The following is a 24,814-nucleotide window of genomic DNA, read 5'->3' as shown; positions in this document are numbered from 1 at the left end:
CCTCTCTTTTTACTTATTTCTTCCCACTTTGTTTGCTGTTCTACTTATTTTTCATCCCTGTTCTTCCTCTCTTTGACCAGGTTCCTCCTCAGATGGGTCAGATGGGCGGGGTACCAGTGATGGCTCCTCAGCCAATGATGTACAACCAGCCTGTTCTCAGACCCACCAATCCCTTCGCCCCCATGCCCGGAGCCCAGGTCAGCTATCCGGTATTTGTGCATTCATACGCACTAAACGACACAGTTGCAACTGATGAATCATGTGTTGAAAATGTAGTAAAACGCGTCAATGTCGTATGTTTTTGAGATCATCGGTCAAAAATGGTCAGTCATCAAATAACGTCACCTTACCGGAATGTTAGACAGACATGGGTGTGACAAAACTGAATTTGTGACACAGTGTGGTTGATGTTACATGGTGTTTTTTGCTTGTTGTAACATTATTCATTTCCAGGGATTGAAAAAAAAAACTTTATTATGTAGTATTTCTTTTTTCTTTTTGATTCTCGAGTCACTTTTTTCTGTTAGCTTGATGCTAACATATAATGTGATTTATCTTTATCATGCTAACAGAAATTAGCATTGCAAATGTTATTTCTAGTTGGCCTCTGATCCCTGAAAACAAATGTTTCTAGCTGTGAAGTCCGTCATGAGTTGCATGTCTGTGAGTGCTAAACACTTGCAGGTTTTTGGACTTGAGCAAGACAGATGTGCAACTGGTTCATTTAGTGTTTTAACCTCCATTTTATTGCACTAGAACAAACGGTTTCAAGCCCAGTTGGCTCTCACAGGATCAGTACACACCTCTGAGCTTGACTCAAAACAATGTCAATAGTACGCTTTTACATTATAAATTATGTAAGGCATCTCAATAGCAACAATACCTGGAATAAATGTCAAGGTATTGAGTTGGTAAACACAAAACTGCTGAGAGAATCATCAAAGGAATGAAGTAAAAAGGACCAAGTCAACCCAGTTTTATTTGAGTATTTTTGTGGAGCCTGAGGAAGCAGAATTATTCCGTAATTCACAAGAAAAGAGGCCAAGATTAGAGGTTTGTCTGATCAAAAGATGTATGTATTATTTTGCGCAGCTACAAGTGTTTTTTTCTGATTTCCAATCCTGTTTGAATGTATGTAAATGTCTTGTTAGCATCCAAACACAGTGTCAGCAAAGTAATTTCCAGTTGGTTAAAAATGATCAAAACAAACAATCATTTTCATTCTTCTTCTTTTTTTTTTTGTCTGTTCAGATGCAGTTTATGTAATCCAGTCGGGGGGGAAAGCAGAGTGCCAAAAGCGACAAACAAACAGCAGAAGAAAACACACGAGAGGAACGATCAGACGGAGGAATGATTTGATCAAACGACTAAGAGACAGACAGACGACAAGATAACCGACCGACACCAAAAAACAAGATGGAAGGAGAAGAAGGAGGAGGAGGAGGAGACGACCGAGCAGAGGATGGAGGGATGGAGGGAGGGATGTGGTGGGGAGGAGGTCATCCTGGCTGATCGTTGTCTGAAACAACTTTGTGTGTGTGTGTCTGTGTGTGTGTCTGTGTTCGTGTGTGTAGCTTCTTTCTGTTTAAAATGTCTAATTCGTGGTTTAAATCCTGTCGATGGAGTAACGATTCAGGAGAGGGGATAAGCAGAAAGATGTGAAGGAAAGGTGGAAGGAGAGAAGAAGGAGGGGATTGAGGAAATCCTACCTCTAGTTTTGTGAGAGTCTCTGCTGCAGAATTAGCTTTATTTCATACTGGTGCTATTTTGTCCTCTCTGGGTTACCGTCCGCCTGCAACGGCAACGTGGGAGCTCTCTGGCGGGGACAAGTGTTCGTTTCGTGTGAGAGAAAGTGGACAAATGTGTGTTTGTGTGCGCGAAGCAGTTGTTGCAGACAATACGTTCGCCAACCGACCTCCTCTCCAACCCCGTCGTTCGCCGTCTGCGTCCACTGCCGTCCAATCAGCGAGAGATTTAGTGGCCAATCTTCTCAAGTCCCATAATTTTCCGCTCTGTTTGGGTATCTTTGTATTTTTCGATCTGTTTTCTTCTGCAGCCTCACCTGAATGTTATCGGGGCTTGTACAGCGATTTGTTGAGCATTTGTTGATAGTAGTTGAGCATTTGTTGTTATGGGTTTTGAGCTTAAGTCTTTGTTACTCATACTGCATTGTTTTCTTCTAAAGCTACAGATACACACAGAGAAACAAGGGTTAGTGGTGCTAATGCTAGCATGGTACAAAGTCATCTGAAGTATATGTGAACAAAAATTTATCATTTATCATCTTGTTTATCATTTTGTTTAATAAAGATTAATAACGGAGAAGGTTTAGCTAGCTAGTATGTTAGCTTGCTAATATAACTAGCTTGATTCCCAACGAGACAGTAGATAAATATTAATAAATAAATAAAATTGAAAGTTGAGCCAAACCGGAGCTAGCTAGCTTCCTCCAATTTTGACTCTCTGTTCCCCTCAAAGTTAAGCACGGTTGACTGTTTATTTGTTGCCAAAACGCTAGCAAATTTCTCTTAAAAATGACTACTCGCAGTGCTACCTGGCAAATTATTGTAGTTGGCAAGCTAACCACTAGGAACATGCTAGTTATCTGACTGTCAGTTAGCAAGATATTTAGCTTTGTTGCTAACGGGACAGTCAGTACATACAGTATATGAAAAAGAAATATTTTGGTCCACAAATGCATCCTCTTTTGTGGGGCAGATTTACTCCAGATGGCTTGCTTTTGGTCAACAGAAACAATATGTATGTCAAAGTTTACAAAAATTGAGTTGCACAGATTAATTTCACCATTTTAAATGCTGGCCTCGACCATGCAGACATCATTTATACGTGTTTATCTGGAGATTTTGGCATCCATTGGGCTAAAATGGAAGAAACAACAAAGTGTTCATTAGCATTATTAGCCTGCTAGCTGCCTGCTAGCACCTAGCTGACCTGTGTGTAACTGTTCCTTTTGTCTTCATCAGCTCACCAACCAGATTCAGATGTCAAAGGTTTTCTAAACTAAGAGCTTCTTCATTAGGTACTCCCTGTTAGCAGATCCACATTATGTGCCAATGATTGATCACAGCAGCACTGAGTGAGTGATAAAACGTTACTGAATCGAGTTGAATTCACTTTAAATTGCACTGAATCAAAGTGAGTGGCTGTGAGTGTGACTCCGTCTGCACCGAGAGCCAAGCGACGATGAACGTTTGGCATCACAGGAAACAAAAAAAATTGGGGGGGGGGATCAAATTTGACAAATTTGAGGTCACGGCCATCTCCTCAGCCAAAGCATCCGTCACTATGAGTTTGACTGTTGGTATACGTGTGTTCACGTGTGTGCGCTTACACATCTGTGTGTTTGTTTTTCCATTGAGGGCTATTTCTGAGGGTCAAATAGTGTCAAATTTTTCGAGCCAAATTTGAGCCAGCGAGTTTGACACGAAATGTGCTTTTTGTTTGGTTTTTTTGTTTGTTTTTGTAAAGTAAAAAGTTAAAAAAAAAAAAAGTTTTGTTGCAAAATGCACATGCGAAGATTTTGCACTGAAGTGACTATCCTGCCGTTAGTGGAGCTGTGGAAGAAAGGAGTCGAGAAAGAAGATCTGAAGTTTGTAGAAATCTTTTGGGGGGGTTTTACAATAAGATGTTTGTCTAATCTACCAGCCACTGTGGCAGGTAACTAAAGTTATTTTTCTGCCATTCTAACGATGAACTTGAATCTTTTTTGTAGTCCCATCCCCCCCCACGGTCCCAGTCCCAGTGTCGACATCCCAGCCACCAGTGATAGTTCAGTCACCACGCTCATCATCCAACATCTCTTGAATCTCGCTTCAGTCTCTCAGCTCTGTCTAGTTGGTCTATCTCTAGAATGCTTTTTTAGCCTGCCTCGTCACTGTTTGGTGTGTGTAGATATGTAAAAGAATAATAGTAATACTAGCTAGTTTCTGTCTAGAGTGTCTGCTCCCACCCATCACTGTCGCTGTTGGATAGATAATTGCTCTAAGACGCTTCTTGTCGCAGTCTTGTGTTAGCTTAGCCTCTCGTCATAGTAGCCCTCCTGCAGTAGGTCTCCCACCTTGTCCTCACCTCTGCCAGTGTCTAGTAACTATAGCTCTATTATCTCTCTTGGTGTCTCTGTCCTTTAGCTGTAGACGAAACCTTTCGGAGGCTCTCTCTCCGGCTCAGGCTTTGTGGTTCGCTTTTTTCTAGCTTCGAGCGCACTCTTTCTTCTCGACGTTAGCATCGCTCCAGTGTCTGGTAGATAAGGTCCGCGTCACGTTTTTTTTTTTCTTTCCCTGGCCATCTCCGCCTCTCGCTATGATGTCAGCAGGCTCCAAACGGTCTCTCCGGTTGGACTGTCGAACCTAGGATCAGATGCTTGGATGGAAGTCGAGCACAGTTTGTAGTCCAGCCAGGTTTGGAAATGAGCTTTAGCTCGCTCAGTTAGCCACTTTGACAGTCACGCAGCTGTTGTTCAGGGGTACTTGTACATGTTGTCCAGTAGGAAAAGAGTGGCGGGTAGCAAGGGAATCCATTAATCACTGTTTCAAGTGCTGATATTAAGGAAACGTGTGGGATATCTTTGGTTTTTGTGTCCAACCAGTAATGCTACAAGGAATTTTTAATGGATGTCATGAACAGAGAGCCGCTTTCTGGTGTCTCTGTGCTAAAACTGAACTTCTGCCAACATGACACCGTCCTAACAGCCCAGTATCACTGCAGTTTGTCCGACACTGAGAACATTCAATCAATAGGATTGTGACGCTTTGGGTTACGAGTTCAGAAACCCAAAAGCCAACTCCTCCCTGCTCCACCGGCACGCTTCATAAACATGGTGTTGGTGTCCATGAATCCTGTAGATTTGACTCTGTGGCGATTTGATGAACTGCGGTGATGCTGTGTTGCTCTAAACATGGACTCTATGGAGCTTCTCCATCTTTAAAAATCTGCCTCACCGGGCTCTAAAACACAGGTACCTTTTTTTAACTTTGAATCCCAACTTGGACACTCATGAAACTATTTTCTTAATGTCTGCGCTTTGGCACCAAGACGAGTTCTAATTATGGTTCTTTATTTTCTGGGACAGCTGTCCAACTGTCTTTTAATGCGGCGCGATGAATCGGCACTCGAGACAGAGAGGCCGCCGCCGTGGCGCCGATCCAGAATCACATCATCGTTGCCCTGGATCTTAAAAAAAAAAACAGTAAATCCCATCAGGTTGAACTGTAGATCTGATCGCTCCTGATGTTTGTAATTGGCTCTTCAGAATACAAAACGTGTTGGCGTCGGTATGAAGGACGGAGGGAATCGGTGCCAGGGTGTTTTGATCGTTGTTGCCAACTTAGGAATTCAAACAGCATGAGAGCTGTTTGACTACCTTGTTCAGTGAGCTTACTTCTTTCAAGTTAAATCCACATATTTGTGTTCTTCTCGGTCAGTTATTATCTGGTTCAGCTTTGTAAAACTTTCTCTGCATGATATCCAGTTGAGGTTTTTCTTGTCTGTGTGTCTCAAGTGGTTTTTTGAAAAATTTCGAGGTTTTAGGAGCGGAGATTCCTACATAAATGTTACTGGCTCGTCTCCTCGGCGTTGATGTAAGTGCCGGTAATGATCACAGCTTTATCGCGTCGGTGATTCGGTTTGGTTTTGGGTGTTTATCCAGGGGAGGGGTTCGACCGAGCATGCAGACGCTTTTTTGAAATCGAGCCGGGACTTTTTCCAGGACAACCACTGTCGTCTTTTTGTTTCCTTTTTTTTTTTTTTTTTTTTTTTTTAATGTTGGCTGCCCAGTTGGCACTTTTGGGATCAAATCTTTAAAAGCTGCTGCCACGCCTCTCTGCATTGTTGTAGCATGAATCTCGTCGGGGGAAGGAAACGCAGACAAACCTTGATGTCATTTACAAAACGTCTGTTCTCTGCTAAGGCCAAGTGTTTCAAACAAATCCGGAGAGCAGACTCTTTCCCCTCCCCCTCTGTCTCGGGGGAGGGGTCGGTCAGTGAGTGCATGGTTGTAATCGTTGTTTGTTGTTTTCCGAAAAAAAGCATGACAAGTGATGGTGATGATGAAGATAAATTCTCTCCTCTTGTTGTCCCCCGTTTTTTAATGAAAACCGTCTTTGTCAGGCGCCCCGGAAAACACGTCGGAGGGCGGGATGGATGGATCGCGCGCTCTCGACCGATCAGGACTGAATCCGACAGGCCGTTTTGTTACTTGTCGAGCCACTGTAGCAAAAAAAAAACGGAGCGCCAGATTTTTTTTTTCTCCCCTTTACGTTTGTTTTTATCTCTTCCCAAAGATGTCACGTTTGTTAAACTCGCAGCACAGATATTCTCCGCCGTTGTGGCGCCACCCCCGAGAATTCGGAAAAAAACCCACGAAATGAACGGAAGAGAAGTTGGCTGTTTTTAACGGATAAATCTCCTCTTTTTTTTTTTTTTTTTCGTCAGTGAGTTGGTGTGTTGAATCAAAGATCTCTCGTGCACGTTCTGTTTTTTCTACATCTGTGTTTTTTGGTAAAGAAACCCTCGGATTGCTGCCTCACTATTCTGTATATAGAGAAACACACACACACACACACTCACACACACTCACACAACACAGAGCTTAAAAACGACATACTCTCATAACCTGCGACTGCATTATTTTGCATTTACTCTTTATTTTTCTGAACATGAAAGATATTAGCGTTCCTTCAGCAGTATATAGGTATGAATACTCCTCAGTAAGCGGGGACGGGCTGAACAGACAGACGATTGCAGATTTCGAGGGCTGCAGACCTCCCTGTACATCAGGATCAGCCATGAATTCTCAATGATGCCAAATGTTTTTTGAGCAGAGTACACCTTTTAATCTGTCTCTCTCTCTCTCTCTCTCTCTCTTTCTCTTCTCTGTCTCCTCCCCCCATCTCTTTGTACATTTTTTCTATTTATTTAAAGCAGAAATATATGGATTGTATCAAGCATGGAAAGGCAAAACAAACGTTACAGTCGACAAAAATAAAAAGGAAAAAAAATCACAGGCTTTTATTTTACAGCAGTATATTTGTTTATTCTAGGGATCTGTTTTCTCTCTCTTTTTTTGGAAGAAATAAAAAGTCATTTTCCATTCCTAAACCTTTGTCTGCTTCTCATTTTTGTTAACGGTCTCAAACTCAAACATAAGGGGGTTGAAAGAAAGTCTATAAAGCTTTAAAATGTACTTTAAAGTCTCAGATGATAAAAATTCAAGGCCTCAAAATGTCAAACAGTGAATCCTCCGACTGTTAATTGCGGCGCCGGAGGGCTCGAGATGTTTCTTTCTTAATTCAGCTTCTTCTCTGGTGAGATCTCAACCCATGTTTAAACCCATCCAATATGTGTTTCATTGTGTTTTTAAACTTTACAAGGAATTTGTCTTGCATTTACAGTGATTGACACGCTCGGCATTTATTGTTTATCCTGGAAAGATTTATTGATTTTACATATTTACACCCCAAATTGCCTGCGAGAAGCAGTCGTCATCTGTCGCTCCAGAGCTCGCTGACGCTGCTTAATGAAGAAACAATGTCTTTCAAGTGCTTTTTTTTTCTCAGATCTCTGAGTTTCGTCACGAAAAAGTTTATTTTCTGAAAGAAGAATTCAGTAGAAAACCAAACAAATGTGCATTGTTTCCAGATAATTTGCTGCAACAATAACTTGGAGCTAATCACTATAGAATTTAGTGTCTAATAGGGATCAGACGATATGTAGATGTAATGTCAAAGTTATCAAATCCGACATTATTGCGATTCACGATATTACCCCAATAATCCTGACACTCAAACACGCTGGAATCACACTGGATCACTGTTGTCGTGGTAACTGTAAGTGCCGTATCGTAGGCAGCTGGTTTTGTTTCAGCTTCTTCAAGACTTTTCACTTCTCATCCAAGAGTCTTCTTCAGTTCTGACTAACTGGAGGGGAGTCGCAGGGTTTTAGACCCTGTGTGGGAGTGTCCTTACAGAGTCGTTAAGGACCCGTGTGAGCTCTGTTATGACACGAATGTCATCACTGCATCAAAGATGGTACACGGAGAATCTTTAAATATGTAATAACTAATACATTCTGGCCTCATCTCTGGCATCTGTGGGATTTACACACAATCCAGTTTGTTTTTCTAGAGGATACAATATTTGCTAACTGAACCTTCGTCATACGGTTGCAGTTTGGTTGGGTTTAGGGAAATATGGTTTGGGTTGAAATCACTACGTTTCTTCTATAACCGCCGTTACAAATGTATGTTACTACGTGTGATTATTGGCTGTGATGGAGGACGAGCTCAGACAAACGCATGGACGACGTTACGGTTTGGTTTGGTTAAGGCAACTAAAACAGGTCAACTTCATGGCAGTTTGTCCACTTGTAAACTGCGTTTATTCAACATCAACTGAATAATATCATTTACAAGTACAGGCAGGTATAAAATCAAAATTACTGCTGGGGTTCTGGCGTGTTCCCAACCTGGACCTCCTGCTGAGCGAGCAGCTGTTCTGCTGAAGTTCTTTTAAAGTCCGACCGGAGCAGTAATGAGAGAATCTAAACGATGGTGCTCTTTGTGTTGTATCGGTTGGATAACGTGTCAAACAGCAGCTCTATAAGTTGCCTGTTGTGGTTTTGTACCGATCCGATCACTCATCCCGGGCGCACAGATGCAGAATATCACGCAGCGACTGCAGGTGGTTGAACCATAAATTATTCACTCCAGACAAAACACTGCTGTCTGTCAAACACGCCACAGTCTGAGTCACATATTTCTTTCCAAGGACCATCTCGTCAAAAAGCCCTGAAATTCGACCAAATGCATCAGCAGTGGTGTCGGCGGGAGCCTCTGGATGTGGTCGTAGAACAAATGTACACAAACAGCTTCATTATTCAGAGCTCAGTGGGAGTCGGGAGGTGGGAGCCTGCTTTTTAATCCTCCACCGTGGGAGAGCGGCAGTTGTTGTAGAAACAGAAACAAAAACCAGAAAAAGGCTGGTAGACGTGTTGTAGATCAACATGTCACAACAGGCCGAGATATACGGGAATATATACAGTACACAGGTTTATATACAAACACATCAACAGCAGCTACGCACTGGAAATGAAAGATAATTGTACGTTTTTGGTTCGGTGAAGTTTTCCCATCGTTGAAGAGGATACGAATGTGGTAGAGCACCAGCACGCAGGAGGTCTTAATACATTTATATACTAGAGGACACTTTATCTTGTTTTCTCTACTTGAAGCCACCCTAGAGGACACTTTATCTCGTTTTCTCTACTAGAAGGACACCCTGGAGGACAATTTGTCACGTTTTCTCTACCAGAAGGACAACCTAGAGGACACTTAACCTCGTTTTCTCTACTAGAAGCAAACTCCAGAGAACCCTTTATCCTGTTTTCCCCACTCTGGGGGGCGTGCTTCATCATGTTTGGCAGCCCTAGTCTTACAATATGCAGAGTAAGCCTCCAGTTTTGACACTAATGATGAGACATTTTCATCGTGATTTCTCATTCTGTTGAATTGACATGATTTTTAGCCAGTCTGCTGTGACAGACCAGCTAACAGTTGTGATATTTAACTGAAGATTTAAACAGATATTGTGAATTTGAGAAATGTAGTGGAAATAAACCCAATGATATCTACATTTATCTTCCTTTATCTTTATTTATGTGTGTGTATAGAACATTTATAGTCATAGCAGCACATCAGTGGCCATAGTTTCAGACTTGGAAGTTAAATTTTCAACAGGTATAATGACACAGGCTGCCTCTCCAGGGAAAACAACCGCATGATTTTGGATCTTCTAAGAGAAAGTGACAGAAATCCAGAAGTTGTCAGTCCTATTGTGGTCGCTGCCGGGCCACAGCAGGCCTGCATGTGACAGGCGACGCTCAGCAGGAGGAATGTCAACCCCCACCTCCAGATAAGTTTTGACAGCTGTGAATTGAAAGAGGGACGGGGAGGAGGAGGAGGAGGAGGAGGTGAGGCTGCTATTTTTAACTTTCATTCAGCCAAAGGGCCCAAACCAGAGATCGAGACAGAGGAAGACAGACCCCCCTCTTTCTTTCAGATCCGTCCAGAAGGCGATCACCCTGCCTAGGACGTCTCCGGAGAAACTTCTGGAGGTCTGATCGCAGCACTTAAAGACCAGGAGAGGCGTCCGGGGCTGGAGGACAGTATCTACGGGACTAAAACGTTGAAGGAGAAATCAGACAAACCAACAGGCCGACATGACTCTGCTGTGCTACAACAAAGGCTGTGGACTCAATTTTGAGCCTGACAAGAACAAAGATGGTAAAAGATCCTTTCTTTTAAACTCTCAGTCCAGTCTGGGGTCAATCTGTGTGAAATGTAACATATAAGCTTGGTCTTATAGTCTTATTAAACGCTGGTGGTTTGATTTTCTTGGACAGGGTTTAGATTTACTCTTTCTTGTAGCTTCTGAGCTGAAAAAGTTAAAAGATGGATCATATACAAGCTGAATTTTGGACTATTTTTCTCTCAAATCCTGAATAAAAGACATGTTTATTCAGACTTTTAACCAATGTAAGTATTTCACTGTGAAAACGGGTTTATCTATGCTTTTATTTTGAAAAAATGCCTTTGTGACCAGATTTTATTTTATTTTTTTCTTGGTATTAACATACAATTTGATGTAAAGTTTGGGTTCAATCAGAACAATTCATGACAAAAAGACAACTTGTGTACAGTGCAAGTGACAAAGGATCAATTTAAGTGTTTAAATCAACTTTTACAGGATATGAAAAACAGACTTATTGTCTTGATTTTCTTGGGAAAAGTTGGAAAAGTTGGTTTGTTGGACGTCAGTAAGAAGTTGTCACTAGCGTTAGCCTAGCATGTAGCGTACCGGCCACATGTCTGTTGAAGCACGAGACAGATTCTCTCTAGCAACCGGCTTCCTTTTATGGGACACATGAACAGCTGAGAGAGAGAGAGTGTGTGTGTGTGTGTGTGTGTGTGTGTGTGTGTGTGTGTGTGTGTGTGTGTGTCCATAAAAAGACTGACAGTGTATTTTTTCTTTTTTTTTGCATCCAAAAGATTCCTGCCTCTTCCATCCAGGTGTTCCCATCTTCCACGATGCTCTGAAGGTAAAAACAATTAAATCTGGGCACCAAGTTAAAAAAATTTAAAAAATAAATTGTTTAGTGATAGTTAAAAAAATCTGATGTTTTATTGCGCGCGTGTTTGTCCAGGGTTGGTCCTGCTGTCGGAAAAGGACGACGGACTTCTCAGAGTTTCTCTCCATCAAGGTAACTTTAAGTGTTACTTTCTGGGGTGATGGTAGAAACTGAGTGGAATCAAGTGAAAGTAAAAGTTAATTATTTTACCTACAATGTGGACTTAGTTGTGTTACTGGTGCGAATTAAACACATGCAGATAAAGCCAGCTTCCGAAAACAACAACATTTAAACAATAAAAATGAAGGAAGTCAGACGAGGACAGGTGGACTCTGTGTTTACCTGGCTGATGCTCGATGATGAAACTCAGTCAAAGTCGACAGTGAAATGTCACTTTTAATTTAAAGATGTCGACCATTTTGTCCCCACCATCCTGTTCCTGTTGTACGTTCACTTCGTGTGTTTGTGTTTATAAAAAACAATATAATGTCTGATGTTTGTGTAGCGTGAAGAGGTTACAAACGTCCTGCGACCCTGCTGATGACATCACATCACTGTCAAACTCCGAATATGACTTAAAACGAGCAAATATATCTGCCAGGGGAACGAGGAAGTGACGCTCTGCAAGATTTATTGAAATAAGTTAAAATATGTAGTGTAGAAGAAAGTGATATCTTAAACGTAGTGTGTCCAGACCGCCGTCTGATGAGGATCCTCCACCCCACAGGGCTGCACCCGCGGGCGCCACAGCAACGTCAAGCCCCTGGAGCCTCTGAGGCCGGAGGTGTCATCGGACAAAGGCGGGAATAAACACACCAACAACCAGGAAATCATCTACCAGGGACCCAAGTCTGCAGAGAAGCTGCAGCGGGAGAGACCCAGGTGAGTTCCTGATCCTGCTCTCTGAGATCGACACCATAACTGCATGTTTCCATCCACTGCCTGCTGCTCGCACACACTCAGAGGTCAGGACCAGGTCGTCCACTGCATCCTGCACACAAATAATGTGGTGTGTGTGTGTGTGTGTGTGTGTGTGTGTGTGTGTGTGTGTGTGTGTGTGTGTGTGTGTGTGTGTGTTCAGCTCAGAGGAGCCCAGAATCAAACTGCCTCACAAAGTGTCAGCGTCTCTGGTTCAGGCGCTGGAGAAACTGGACCTCAACAAGAAGGCCGAGCAGGAGAAGAAAGGTTGGTTTGTTGTCTTTTCCTTCCTTTATTCCTTCCTCCCTTCCTTCCTTCATTTCTTTCCTTCCTTCCTTTTTTTCTTCCTTTTTACTTTGTTTCTTCTTTCCTTACTTCATGCTTCCTTTCTTTCTTCCTTTCTTCTTTGCTTTATTTCCTTCCTTTCTTTATTTCCTTTCTTTCTTTCTTTCTTTTTTTCTTTCTTGCTTTCTTCTTTGCTTTATTTCCTTCTTTTCTTTCTTCTTTCCTTCCTTTCTTTATTTCCTTCCTTCCTTCCTTTCTTGCTTTCTTCTTTGCTCTATTTCCTTTTCTTTCTTTCTTTCTTTCTTTCTTCCTCATTTGTTTGTCTGTCTTTCTTTCTTCTTTCCTTCCTTTCTTTATTTCTTTCCTTTAATTTTCCTTCCTTCCTTTCTTGCCTCCTTCTTGCATTCTTCCTTATTTGTTTGTCTTTCTTTCTTTCTTTCTTTTTTTCTTTCTTTCTTTCTTTCTTTCTGAAACGTCTTCATTCTGCTCTCACATTCTGACTAAATGAATCTCTACAGACTCGGTCACAGATCAAAATGACTTGATAAGGAACATTTTCAGTGTGTCAGAGTCACATTTCTTCTCACGTGTCGTGTTTTTGCATCACGAATCATCATTTTAACATCAGGTATTATTATTTATTGACATCTGATGAGTACGACAGCAGAAAACCACAGTGAGTCCTGAAACCTGGCGAGTGAAACAGCGAGATAAACAAAATCAGAACATCAGAAAACATCCTGGAATAAATAGATGATTAATCAAACAAAGAAAGAGTAAAGATTCATCAAAATGAGCCAACAAATGTGGAAGTTTAAAACATTTCAGTCTGTTCTTGTCGTGAAGTTTCTCATTTCCTCTCCTGTGTAACATGAAACTTCATGTGACGCAGACAAACTGACTGGATAATAAAGATGTTGTTGCTGTTTGTGACCCAGTTCTGATTTCTTCTTCTTCTTCTTCTCATCTCTTCTGTCTCCTCCTCTTCTTCTTCTTCTTCTTCCCTCAGAGAGTCAGATAGTCATGCCGGGGACTCGCTGCAAGAACTCAGGATGTAAAACGGTGAGTGTGTGAGGATGATGAAGTTGTCTTTTTTTTTTTTTTTTTTGCTGATGTCAGATTGTCGACTATTTTGGGAAACAACACACACACACACACACACACACACACACACACACACACACACACCTGCTCAGTGTCTCAGTTTGACTTCCTGATCTTTGCTCCTCTAAAGCTTCATGACGGCTCCATCTAGTGGACAAAACAGAAACAACACGTGTTCATTTTCTCGTCACTTTTTCTTTTCTGTTCTCGCCCCAGAAAACATTCTCACCACTTCTGTGTTGTGTCATAAATAATTACATTCACTTTAAGCGCTCATCTTAAATATAACTGTACTGCATTTCTTCCTTTTTAGTGCCACTTTTTGAAAGATTTATTTGACATTTCTGAAGAACATTCACCAATATTTACTAGATTTTCTGCAGATTGAGATTTTTTGATCATCTTGTAAAATATGATGCATAATTTTCATGAAAACACATTTTCACCAGATTTGAAGCATGTTTGGACAGTAAATACTCGTTAGGTCGTGATTCTGAGTATATTTAGTGAATGTTTCTCAGCCAGAAACTCAAAATCTTTGTTATTTTTGCTTGTAATAAAGAAATATTGAGGAAGAAAACCTCTCCAAGACTGAAGGAGGAGCACAGCTCTTGACTAGTGACCTTCTGATGCGATTGATGACCAGAAACTGCGATCTGTCACACATTATCGATCATTACTGTGTGTTTGTGTGTTCAGGCTTATCAGGGCCCAGAGACGGACATGGAGGTCTGCACCCATCACCCCGGAGGCCCCGTCTTCCACGAGGGGTGAGACACAACACAACACAACACAACACAACACAACACAACACAACACAACACAACACAACACAACACAACACAACACAACGGCTGCGTGTTCCCACTTCTTCACTGCAGATATTACAGATGCATTTCGCATAATCTGCTGTAACAAAATCATAATTACAATCTTTATTTGCATAAATCTCTTTTCAAACAATAATTGGACCGCCGCTACAAAGCAGAAATGTAAACAAAACAACACAAAACAAAAAACAAACAAACCGAAGGCTGCTCGAGCGAAAACAAAGGAACATAAAAGCTGAGATGTTAAAAGAAGGGAAGATCAAACATTCAATTAAAGATCTGTGATTAAAAACAGTCTTGAGAAGTGAATCTGTACACGAGCATCACTCGTCCTTCTTCAGTTCGAACTGCTGCCTGTGAAAACTCAGCCGAGCTGTTTCAAATTGCCCAAGTCAGCTGTGATCAATGGGCTCGACTGCAGGTGGAGACGAGCTTGCATGGCTACAGCATCACCTGCAGCATCACCTGCAGCATCGGGCTGCTGAACGAAGACGTAGAGTCTCTGTGGGAGTCAGACGACCTCGCTGTCCACCACTGATCGTCGTCTATCTCTAGACTTTCTCCACTGATACTGAACTTGAAGTACGACGGGGGTTTTGGAACTGTCATTCTGCAGTCGAGAAGGCCGACACCCTCACCTCAAACTCAACCTCAGTAACACTGAACTCCTCTTAATCCCGGGGAGAGACTGCCCTCGCATGGACCTGTCGGTCCCTGTGGAGGAAGTCATGGTATTGCGTTCATTGACGGTGAAGAATCAGGGCGTGATCCTCGACGATGGACTGTCCTGTGCGACCAACGTTACTGCTTTGGCCCCATCCTGCAGATTTGCCCTCAACAACATCTGCAGGATCTGGTCTTTTCCCCACAAAAGACGCAACACAACTCCAGGTCCAAGCGCTGGTCTCCTCCAGCGCTCCTCGTTAACAATCTACTCAAGTTCTCCCGTGTGACCCCCCTCCTCCGTGACCTTGTGTCAGTGGTGGAATGAACTCCCGACCAATGTCAGGACAGCAGAATCACTCTCCATCTTCTGCAAAAGACTCAAGGCTCATTTGTTCAGACTTTTCGACCCCTCATAGCATGACCCCCTCCCAAAAAAATCATATCGTTAGCACTTCAATCATAGCACTTAAAGTCTCTTTCATCAAGTGGCCAAGCCCCCAGATGAGGGCTTGGCCACTTGATGCCCTCGGTGTAAATTGTGCCTCTTGCCTTAATTTGTCCGCATTCAGGTATAAATACTGGAGCTGCTGCTGCATAAAGACGACAGATTTCAACGCCTTCCTCGACCAGAAGGGCTGCACCACGGGGAAACACCGCTGGATCCCGAAGCAGGTACAACACAGAGCAACACCTGACTGAACGTTAGCAGGAAACATGGCAGTAAATGTCCCAGAATGTTGACAGAACAGAGAAATACAACGCAACATTTAAAACTGCTCATTTTTTGAATGGAGTTTGGTGTGTAAAGCAGCAAAACACACAAACTGGAGATCAAGTCTGTCGAAACCAGGATTTGTTTGTGGCTGACCTGTGTGTGTGTGTGTGTGTGTGTGTGTGTGTGTGTACATATGTGTGTGTTCTCGTGTGTGTTTCCAGGACAAGAAGAAGGTGGCGTGTCGACATGACTGGCACCAGACGGAAAATAATGTCGTCGTAACAATTTACGCCAAGAACGCAAACCCAGACATGTCCTGCATAGAGGCCAACCAGACGGTGGTGAGTGCTTCCTTAACTCCACCTTCGAGTTCTGTTTCAGCAACAGGTGCTTGTCTGTCAAGCTGGAACTACCTTCATATTTATTACCTCAGCCTACTTCAATAATAAATGTTAAAAGTCTTCAGCGACAGATTCTGCCATTCAAACTAGCCTTAACTGTAGATTTAGCTAGCTGGCTTACTTGCTACTTAGGCTACATTATTAATAAATGCTCATCTACCTTTATTTCTTTATGTTACCTTGTTGGTAGACTGGCAAACAAAATGGGTAAATCATGTTTCCAACCTAACGTTAGTTAAAGAGTTGCTTTTAATGGTTAATGCACTTTGAAATAACATCATGAAAGAAGAAAAGTTGAATGTAAACTAGAGCTCGATGCAGGTTTCTTCTACCCGGAAGTGATTTAAGCAGACATGATTTAGCGTAAAGATACTTGCCATCAGCTAAAGCTAATACATCTAACAAACTCTTAGTCGTGTCTTTCAGTGAGATCGTGATAAAGAGTCAAGAAAAGAAAATATCTACAGTAAATTTGCCTCATTCTTCTGTCCTTTCTCTGTATTTTGTCTCTTTCTGTCCTCTTCAGCTCTCGTGTCAAATCCAGTTTGAAGACAATAAGATTTTCAAGAGAGAGTTCCACTTCTGGGGCGTGAGTACCTGCTAAATACACCTGCCAGCCAAGTGAGATTAGCTCACCTGTTGCTAAAATGCTAACTACGTTATCTTAGTCTCTTATGTCCATCTCTCGTCTTCTGCGTACCTTCAGGTGGTGAATGTCAAACAGAGCTCGGTCAACATGGTGCCGTCCAAAGTGGAGGTCACCCTCCGCAAGGCCGACCAGGTGGCCTGGGGCAAACTGGAAGACCCCAACTACAAACCTGAGCCCGAGCCAGAGGAGGAGGCCAAAACCACAGAGGCGGTCCAGCAGGACTGGGACATCGAGGACGACGACATCAGCGACTCGGACGACGACTGGGCCTACGACACGCCGGAGAACAGACGGCTGAGGAAGGCCCGCGAGGAGAAGGTCCTGACCGAGGAGGAGCTGAAGAAGAACGAGGAGGCGATGAAGAAGAACGAGGAGGAGATCAAGAACTTGCAGATGAAAGCGGTGGAGATGGAGATAAAAAAGGCGGCGGAGGAGAGAGAGAAGGCGGAGGAGGAGAAGAGGAGAGTGGCGGAGCAGAGGAAGAGGGAGGAGGCGGGAGAGTACGAAGACATGCCAGAACTCGAGTAGCTCGGGTCCGGATTACATTCTGGAGGTTCTCGAAATGAAGCAAATGTTTGAAAGTTTGTTTTGTTGCTGCAAATTCACATTAAACCACTTTTTTTTTCTGGATAAATTACAACACACAACACACCAGATCCTTTGTTTTTGTTTTTTTTTTATTTATGTGTGATCCAACTGGATGAAACCTGAGCACAACAAATAAAGACTTCTGTTTCTATGTCCAACATTCTGTTTTCTTTCTTTGTCTGAAACAGCCACAAGCTACAGATAAACTGCAGGATCGATGCCGTGAGGAGTCGTAATCCATCACACTTCCCCCAAGTTTAGTCAGAAAGATTGAGATTAATGATTCATTTTAAAAGCTTAATGAGTCATCGGAGTATCCGCCGCTGTAACAGGCTGCAGCTGTAAACAAAACAGTTAGCCTTTAGCTCGAGAGCCACGTAGTTTTTCATTAATACGAGCCTGTTGTTAATCCGCAGACACGACCTGTTGTGTTACCAACAGACTGACTGGTAGAGATTACAGGTGATACTTTCAAGGCTCTAGCAGCATTAGCTTAGCAGTAATAACAGTGTTGTAGTATTCACTCGCTAGTCGCTAACCTTCATCTTCATGGATTCATTTTAAGGCGTGCCACAAATGTTGTGCCCAGCAAAGGTATCAACAGGACTGTCAACAAGGTGCTTTTTCACTGGTTTTCATCCACTGAAAGAGCTGAAACACTAGAAATATAGATTTTACATGATCGGCGTGTTTTCTTGGCCACTGTAGACAGATTCTTGTAGAGTGAAGTGATGGTTTTTTTTGGAAAACAAAAAACTTATTCTGATTAAATTTGACTTGAAATCTGAAAAAAAGTTTGTAAATCTGATTATTTTGTTTTCTTGCAAATTCTCAGAAATGATATAATAATTATAATCTCTATTTGTCCCTTTACATTTCTTTTTTTTCCTTCTTTCCATCTAAGAAAACGCATGAAAAACATTTTTTACCTCAGAAGAAAATCAATTGTGTGAGACTGAGTTTTTTTTCTTTCTGGGAAAAAAAAAATATTTTTTTTTTGGATCAGAAAAAAAATAGTAAACTGTATAATACTCCTGTATAATTTACTAATTTTCTTACAAATTAAGGACTTTATTTCCAAAATATTTTAAATAACCTACATTGGGAAACAATAACCTATTCCCCTAATTTAAACCATCATCAGAAGACCTCAGATCTGTACTTTCACTATCAGACTTTAGTTTATCTGACTTGATTAATCAAAGTGACAAAGACAGACTGGTCAATAAACACAACACATCACAGCGTCACACTTCAATAATTCATTTTAATCTCCAAAGGGTTGCGCTGACTTTGTCTTTGTTACACACTGCACACGATAACACAATAAAACACCTCGCAACGTACAAGGTCGTGCAACATCTAGTCTGGCTTCCAGCATTGGCGCACACAGTCTCAATATATAGGCTGTTCAGATCAGAGAGGGGTGCGTTCACAAAATGTCGTCTATGGAATACTGTTGCACAAACGCGGTGTGGGGTGTGTTTGTAAATTTCAGTTTTCTCAGCCGTCATTTTTTTTTTTTTCCTCTTTTCTTCTCAGCTCCTGTTTTAACTCCTCGGAAGAGTTTCAGTCGAAAAAAAAAAAAAAGACATTTTTGCTGTTTGAAAAAAAAAAACATTCACAAAAAAATTAGAAAATAAATTAGAAAAGATAACAGCAGTTGGTTAGAAGATGATGAACATAGGCAACTTTTTTTTTTTATCCCAAAAATGTTCATTTTTTGCACAACAAATGCTTTTAAAGCACAACGTAGTCTTTCTCAATAGATGTTACGATTTTGAAATTATACACTAAAAAGTTCAACCAAATATTGGCCAAACACAGGCCGAGTATGACATCTGTTTTTTTTTTTTGTTTGTGTGTGTGTGTAAACGATTGGTTAGTAGTCTGTGGTAACACTGGAGAGCTCCGATAACTTTGGCTTTACTTTAATAATCAATACCAATTGGCGTAACATCAGAAAGACATTTAAAATGACATTGCTGTGGCAGTGGATCGACACATGATCACATGTAAGAACATCGGCGTTAAATGCGAGAAATTCAAAGCTGCTGTGGGAGTCGATGTACAACCACTGATGTCATAAACATTTTGCGTATACATCTTAATATATTTATCATTCTTTTACATCTGGTTAGATATTTTACATTTTTTTTTCTTTTATCAACACACTTTTTGTCCGTTACACATTTATCATAAATAAAAAGATTTTTCGTCATCAAATCAATTTTTAAAAAAAAAACAAAAAAACACTCGAAATCTTAAAACACACACGCACACATGCACACAAAATGTCTTTTTTTCTCTCCCCATGTTAAGTTTGCTTCTTCGTAAAGTGCAAGGCAAGATACAGTAAACTTTTGAAATGTACGACATACAACATCATCATCGTCGTCGTCGTCATCATCCACATCTGAAGCTCACGCGCTCGCACACGCGCGCCTCGTGTGTCTTCGTTAAACTCAGTACAAACTTGGCACAACACCACTAAAGCCTCTAAGGTGTAGAGCGTAATAGCTGGCACACTATGGATACAGTAGCACAATTCTACCAGAGCTGAACATCTACGACGCCTCACAGTAACTCCGCTGTACCGAGGGTTAGTTTGGGTTAGTAGGACGATAAAAATAACTAAAAAAAAAGTAGAAACAACCCTTCACGTGAAGGGGTGAAAGCACAGAAATGATCCAAGTTAAAGCTCGAAAATCACAACTTTGTCCTTCTTGATCAGACCCGAGTCAAAGTGTCTTAACTTTTAACATTTTGTCCCACTGTTGGTAGTTTTGAAAGTGCCGGAGATACAACACAAAAATCAACTTTATGTTAATTGTGTGTGAGGTAATAAACTTTTCTTTTCTTCATAGTACCTTTAAAATGCAATGTACTCCATCTCAGACTCGTTTGACTCAGGTTTAATCTTGACAGGCGAAAAAAAACACATCTTTATTAAATCTTGGCAATTAAAAAAGTTTAAATTACCCTGACATTTTAAGAAATTCACACTTCTGCTGTGTTAAGGAGCGTTAAATGAAAATAACTATGTAAAATAAGCTAATCTTATGATGAAAGCACTGGTAGCAGAGGAAACTAGCCTTGTTATTTAGCTTGTTAGCAACTTCCAACAATTACAAAGTTGTCTTATAAACTATACATATAACTATGTTTTAGTAAAAGAAAAGGTTTAACATCAACATGTTGATACATTGGAGCTTTTCTTAGCTTCATCATAGCGAAGTTGTTAGCACTTTTGCTACACTAAAACAAAAAACAAAACAAATTCCCTGATTGGAATTCTTCCATTACTCTTCTTGCTAAGCTATCTTCGATTCCCTCTCTTCTGATGACTTTTCTGAATGCTAAGAGACAAAAAACCTACAATTTTCTTATCAGTAGTTGCAGTAATACAGTAAATATGTACATTTCCTAAACTGGCAATCCTTCCATTTTTCTTTTTGCTCAGCTAAGCTAACTAGGCACGCCTAGTTATCCAGTGTTTCCCACACATATAGTGTACATTGTCTTGGAGCTTTCTCCTTCTATATCTTCACTGAGTGCAAAATAACAAATAAAACTATTATTTTTTCCTATTTGTGTTGCAATAACACAACAAATAAGTGAATTTCTTAAAACATCTGACCATTACTTTTTAAGAACATTCCTGTAAAACCCGGGTAGAAGTTGCCTCGAGCACGTAAACGACAATATTTTAGCGGCTTTCCTGAAATAGCAGCAGATGCGTCCAAAAATCACGTGTTTGGTGTTTGTTAAAACCTGCTTGGTGTAAATCAATTCTCTGTTTGAACAACACAGTTTAAATGTTTAGCGGATATTCAAGTTGAGTTTTTTGCTTAATAAGTGTTCCCTCGCGGTAAAACTCAAGACCATCGGGGACAACGAGCAGGTTCCAACAAACAATATTTACCAAAATGCTGCTGGTCGGAATGGAAAAAGCTAAATTTTTTTACCACTTTGAGGCAACTTCAGCCCTCACTGTGAGGCGAAGGAAGGCTAAGTTTGCATGCAGGGACACACAGAACAGCATTAATTGGCTTCGATTATATGCACAGTGGCCAAGGAGTTTGTCAAAGGGGGAAGCAGCAAAGCCGGACAGCTTCACAGATTACCATTGGGAAAATAAGATATACAAAAAAATAGATATTTGTAATAATAATAATAATAATAATAACAATAATGATAATAATAGCTTTGAACCACAGACGAGGCAAAATCAAAATATCCACTGACTCTTATTCTTATATCACATATACAATCAGGAGCAATCATGGCAAAGTAGGAGTAAAACACTGAGTAGCTGTAATGTTTTGATGCGTCCTTGATGCTTCCTCCTTCTCTGAACACCTTCACCAAACACTGCAAAAATACCACCGCCGAGTCGTTTCATCTGGCGCCGCAACCTCAAGATCCGGTTCTTGAATCGACCGAGCGGCGGACCTCCGGATGAGACGACTCGCCGTGAAGGAAGTTTTATTTTTCGCAGCGCGGCTTCACAAGTCAGACAACAGCCTATTAAGAACCACTTTTTAAGACCACAATAGCAGTAGAACCTTTGTGAAATCTGATATCATTTATCATTTAACATAATTATTCACAGGTTAATACAAGTCCACACAAGTACATTCCTCGGTTAATTTTTTTTTTTTTTTTTTTTTTGCAACATTTAAGATATTTCCCCGGTTCAGTAAACGATAAGGTTGAGATGCTTCAGTTTGTTCGTTTTGTTGCCGTTTTCAGTTCTCATGGCAGTAGCAACAGGAAATAAATACTCTCACGAAAAAGTCTCGAGAAAAAGAAAAGCAAAAAAATCAAAAGGCTATTCTTAAGTTGAGAAATAAAACGATTTAGAGTTAAGAGAGAGAGAGAATTAAAAGATCGTAACAATTCATGATAGATAGAAAACAAGATGGCTGCGCTCGGCATGCAAGGAGAGAGAGAGAGAGAGAGAGAGAGCGCCACGTAAACACAATTCTTCGTCAAAAAAAACAAAACAAAAAAACCCAGAAAAGATAAAGTTTGTGAGAACGCTTTGGTTCCACGCCTCCCCGTGTCCTCTGTTTGATTCGCTGCTGGCTGACGCCACTTCCTTAACTCAAGCAGGTAAACAGAACCAGAAGCAGAATGCTAATGGTGAAGCGATGCAAAGCCAGGCCCCTTAAAAAAACCCCCAAAAAAACGATAAATTAAAAAGAGAAGAAACGAAACTCCTCCCTGCGGGATGGACGGTAGAGAAGTTAAACAGGGAGGAGAAAGCATAAAAGTTGCAAAGATGGTTTTCCTTTTCGTCCTCACGCCTCCGTCAGGCCACTGGGAATCTCGGTCAGAGGGGAGGAGAACAGGAGGGGAGCTCCTCACCCCTGGTGATAACAGGGAGGCAGCAGTAAAGCTCCACATGCAGGACTTCAGTTACCCGACGAGTCTGCCTCACCAGGGCCGCCTTTGATTTCCCAAGTTCCTGCAGAGGAGAGCGAAGAAAAATCAGTGAAAGGTGCAGATTTCTTCTTCTGGGGATTTAATTCAACTGTTTTCTCTTGAGAACTGGTTGGAAAAAAAAGTTTTGTCAGGATGAACAAGTTCCTTAAAATGCTCCTTTAAAGGAGAATTAACTGAAAAATCAATGTTAAAAAAAAAAAAAGTATTGTGTATTATATTTAAGGAAGACAAAGTTATTGTAATGTACTGTATGTAGAAATGTGTTTCTTCCATGTGTGAAACTAAATAAGAACCCTTGGGCCAAACACACTCGTGTAAAAAAAAAAAAAGTTTTTCTCCTGAAGAAACGTATGTATGTGTGTGTGTGTATCTTTGTTTGTAGGAAAAAAAATTTTTTCTTAAGAATTTATTTTCAGAAAGATTTCTCAGGAGGAATAAATTCTCTTTTGGGAGAATGAAACAACTGGAAATAAAAAGAAAATGTAAAAATATTTTTCATAAAACTTTTTTTTCCCCCTCAGAATTTTTTTCGGAATAAGTCTAAAAATGTTCTAAAGAATTATTTTTTCAGAAAAACAAAAACAAAAACAAAAAATCAGAGGAATATTTTGTTTTTTGGGGAACATTTAAGAATTTTGGGAGGGGGGGAGTTTTTTTTTTTGTTTACAATTTTTTTTAGAGGAATGTTTTTTTCTTTTTCAGAAAATGTAAACATTTTTTCTTAAGAATTCACTTTTCAGAACAATTTCTAGGGAATAATTTTTTCAGAAACATCAGCAAATTTTTTTCCAGGGAAACTGAAGAATTATTTTTCCAAAACAGAAACAACAGATGAGTTGTCCCTGAGCTGACCTGTAGCTCCACACAGCTTCAGTGGTGTGTGAGGTTTACTGTGTGTGACGATGTGGGGTTGAAGCTTCGAACCAGGACTCTGACTTCTCACCTGAGAGAGAGCTGTTGGACTTCTGCTTGTGCAGCTTCTCTCTCTCCTTCTTCACCTTGGGGATGATCTTCAGCTTCATGCTGCTGCTGCTCTTAGTGCTGCTCCTCACCGAGTCCTGAAGAACAAGCAGAGAACGCTGAACATGGATCGTGCACCAAGAGATATTCTCAATGTGTAAACGTGTTGTTTGGTGCATATTGACACCGGCTGCGTTTCCTCCCTCACCTCCTCTGAACACTGCATGAGCGGACAGATCCAGTGGATGTCGTCCAGCTTGTGGAGCTCGGCGCTGAGGCTGTTCAGAGTCGACCGGAGCTCCTCTTCCTCCGGAGAGTCCGACTGAGATAGAACAGATGTCTTTACTTTAACTGCACGACACGATGAAACATTGTTCTGTTACAAGGACAACGACTCTCCTCAGCCATCGCGCTGGCTAGCCTCACATTCACCATCAAACTGACACCAAGTAATCTGATTTTACTGGACTGTGTTGGTTTGATTCGTCAAGGTGTTGTACGTGACTCAGCTGCTCCGAAGTGGCAACGCAGTCCATCAGGACAACTGTGACACATCGTGTTTCTCAACTCAACTTCCTTCAGTTTCACAATAATGAATAAAATAAGTTGTTGGCCTCTTGGACACTTGACAACAGGCGGCAGCAGCTACATTTCAAGTGCGACAATAAAAGTCTTATTATTAGGAAATTAAAGAGTTTCTGTCCACTGACAGGCTAGAGGGCTTTTAATTTGAAGTGAATACAGGAAGTGTTGAGTTTGTATACAAAGTTTAATGCAGCAACTTCCCTCTGCTGCTACATTTAGCATCTTCTACGCATATTTACATCAAGATGAAGACACAAATACATTTAATGTGTCTTAATGTTATTTATTTATTTGGGGAAGTTCCTTATTCAAAACGCCTCAATTATAGAAGACAGAATCAGTGAAAGTTTAGCCCAGTTAGCCTGAAAAAGGTTGATAAATGTTTCAAAACAGAGGAAGATAAAGGAGCAAAAGGACAGAAGAGCAGAGGAGTCTGAACAAACACGGTCACGCTCTGCTGTCGCTCTGTCATTATATTTGCTTTTCCACACAAAGGGCCGCCGTGAATAAAAGGTAAATC

The 24,814-nt window shown here is 41.1% G+C and overlaps 3 protein-coding genes across 12 annotated transcripts in view; 2 read left to right on the top strand and 1 right to left on the bottom strand.

The window, feature by feature from the left end:
- The window catches only part of si:ch211-200p22.4 (phosphatidylinositol-binding clathrin assembly protein), an 86,490-nt gene extending 79,374 nt beyond the window's left edge, over positions 1-7,116 (top strand). For 8 of the 9 annotated variants that reach the window (XM_037111367.1, XM_037111365.1, XM_037111368.1 and 5 more), the window contains 2 exons: positions 81-209; positions 1,252-7,116. In XM_037111367.1, coding sequence (XP_036967262.1) covers positions 81-209; positions 1,252-1,266 — 144 coding nt within the window. In that variant the 3' untranslated portion in view covers positions 1,267-7,116. The remainder of the gene's footprint in view (positions 1-80; positions 210-1,251) is intronic. The other variant, XM_037111370.1, reaches the window with a different exon arrangement.
- Positions 7,117-9,862: 2,746 nt separating this feature from the next.
- zgc:92429 (uncharacterized protein LOC445063 homolog) lies at positions 9,863-17,456 on the top strand. Its single transcript, XM_037112535.1, has 12 exons — positions 9,863-9,984; positions 10,074-10,297; positions 11,063-11,112; positions 11,218-11,274; positions 11,870-12,024; positions 12,224-12,327; positions 13,355-13,407; positions 14,149-14,219; positions 15,515-15,617; positions 15,882-16,001; positions 16,588-16,650; positions 16,768-17,456. The coding sequence occupies exons 2-12, from the start codon at positions 10,234-10,236 to the stop codon at positions 17,236-17,238; spliced, it is 1,311 nt and encodes a 436-aa protein (XP_036968430.1). The 5' UTR covers positions 9,863-9,984; positions 10,074-10,233; the 3' UTR covers positions 17,239-17,456.
- Positions 17,457-18,547: 1,091 nt separating this feature from the next.
- si:dkey-172j4.3 (diacylglycerol kinase delta) overlaps positions 18,548-24,814 on the bottom strand; it is a 75,507-nt gene continuing 69,240 nt past the window's right edge. For both annotated transcript variants that reach the window (XM_037112409.1, XM_037112410.1), the window contains 3 exons: positions 23,918-24,031; positions 23,693-23,807; positions 18,548-22,771 (listed from right to left, as the gene is read on the bottom strand). In XM_037112409.1, coding sequence (XP_036968304.1) covers positions 22,719-22,771; positions 23,693-23,807; positions 23,918-24,031 — 282 coding nt within the window. In that variant the 3' untranslated portion in view covers positions 18,548-22,718. The remainder of the gene's footprint in view (positions 22,772-23,692; positions 23,808-23,917; positions 24,032-24,814) is intronic.

Source organism: Acanthopagrus latus, chromosome 10 (assembly GCF_904848185.1).
Source record: "Acanthopagrus latus isolate v.2019 chromosome 10, fAcaLat1.1, whole genome shotgun sequence".
Classification (NCBI taxonomy): Eukaryota; Metazoa; Chordata; class Actinopteri; order Spariformes; family Sparidae; genus Acanthopagrus; species Acanthopagrus latus.
This window is presented reverse-complemented; position numbering and strand designations above follow the sequence as displayed.

Bases quoted from the DNA above. Each gene is read 5' to 3' on its own strand.
- zgc:92429 (XM_037112535.1), top strand. From the start codon at position 10,234: ATGACTCTGCTGTGCTACAACAAAGGCTGTGGACTCAATTTTGAGCCT. The intron at 11,113-11,217 runs GTAAAAACAATT...GTGTTTGTCCAG, and splicing joins TCTTCCACGATGCTCTGAAG to GGTTGGTCCTGCTGTCGGAA. The intron at 16,651-16,767 runs GTGAGTACCTGC...GCGTACCTTCAG, and splicing joins GAGAGTTCCACTTCTGGGGC to GTGGTGAATGTCAAACAGAG.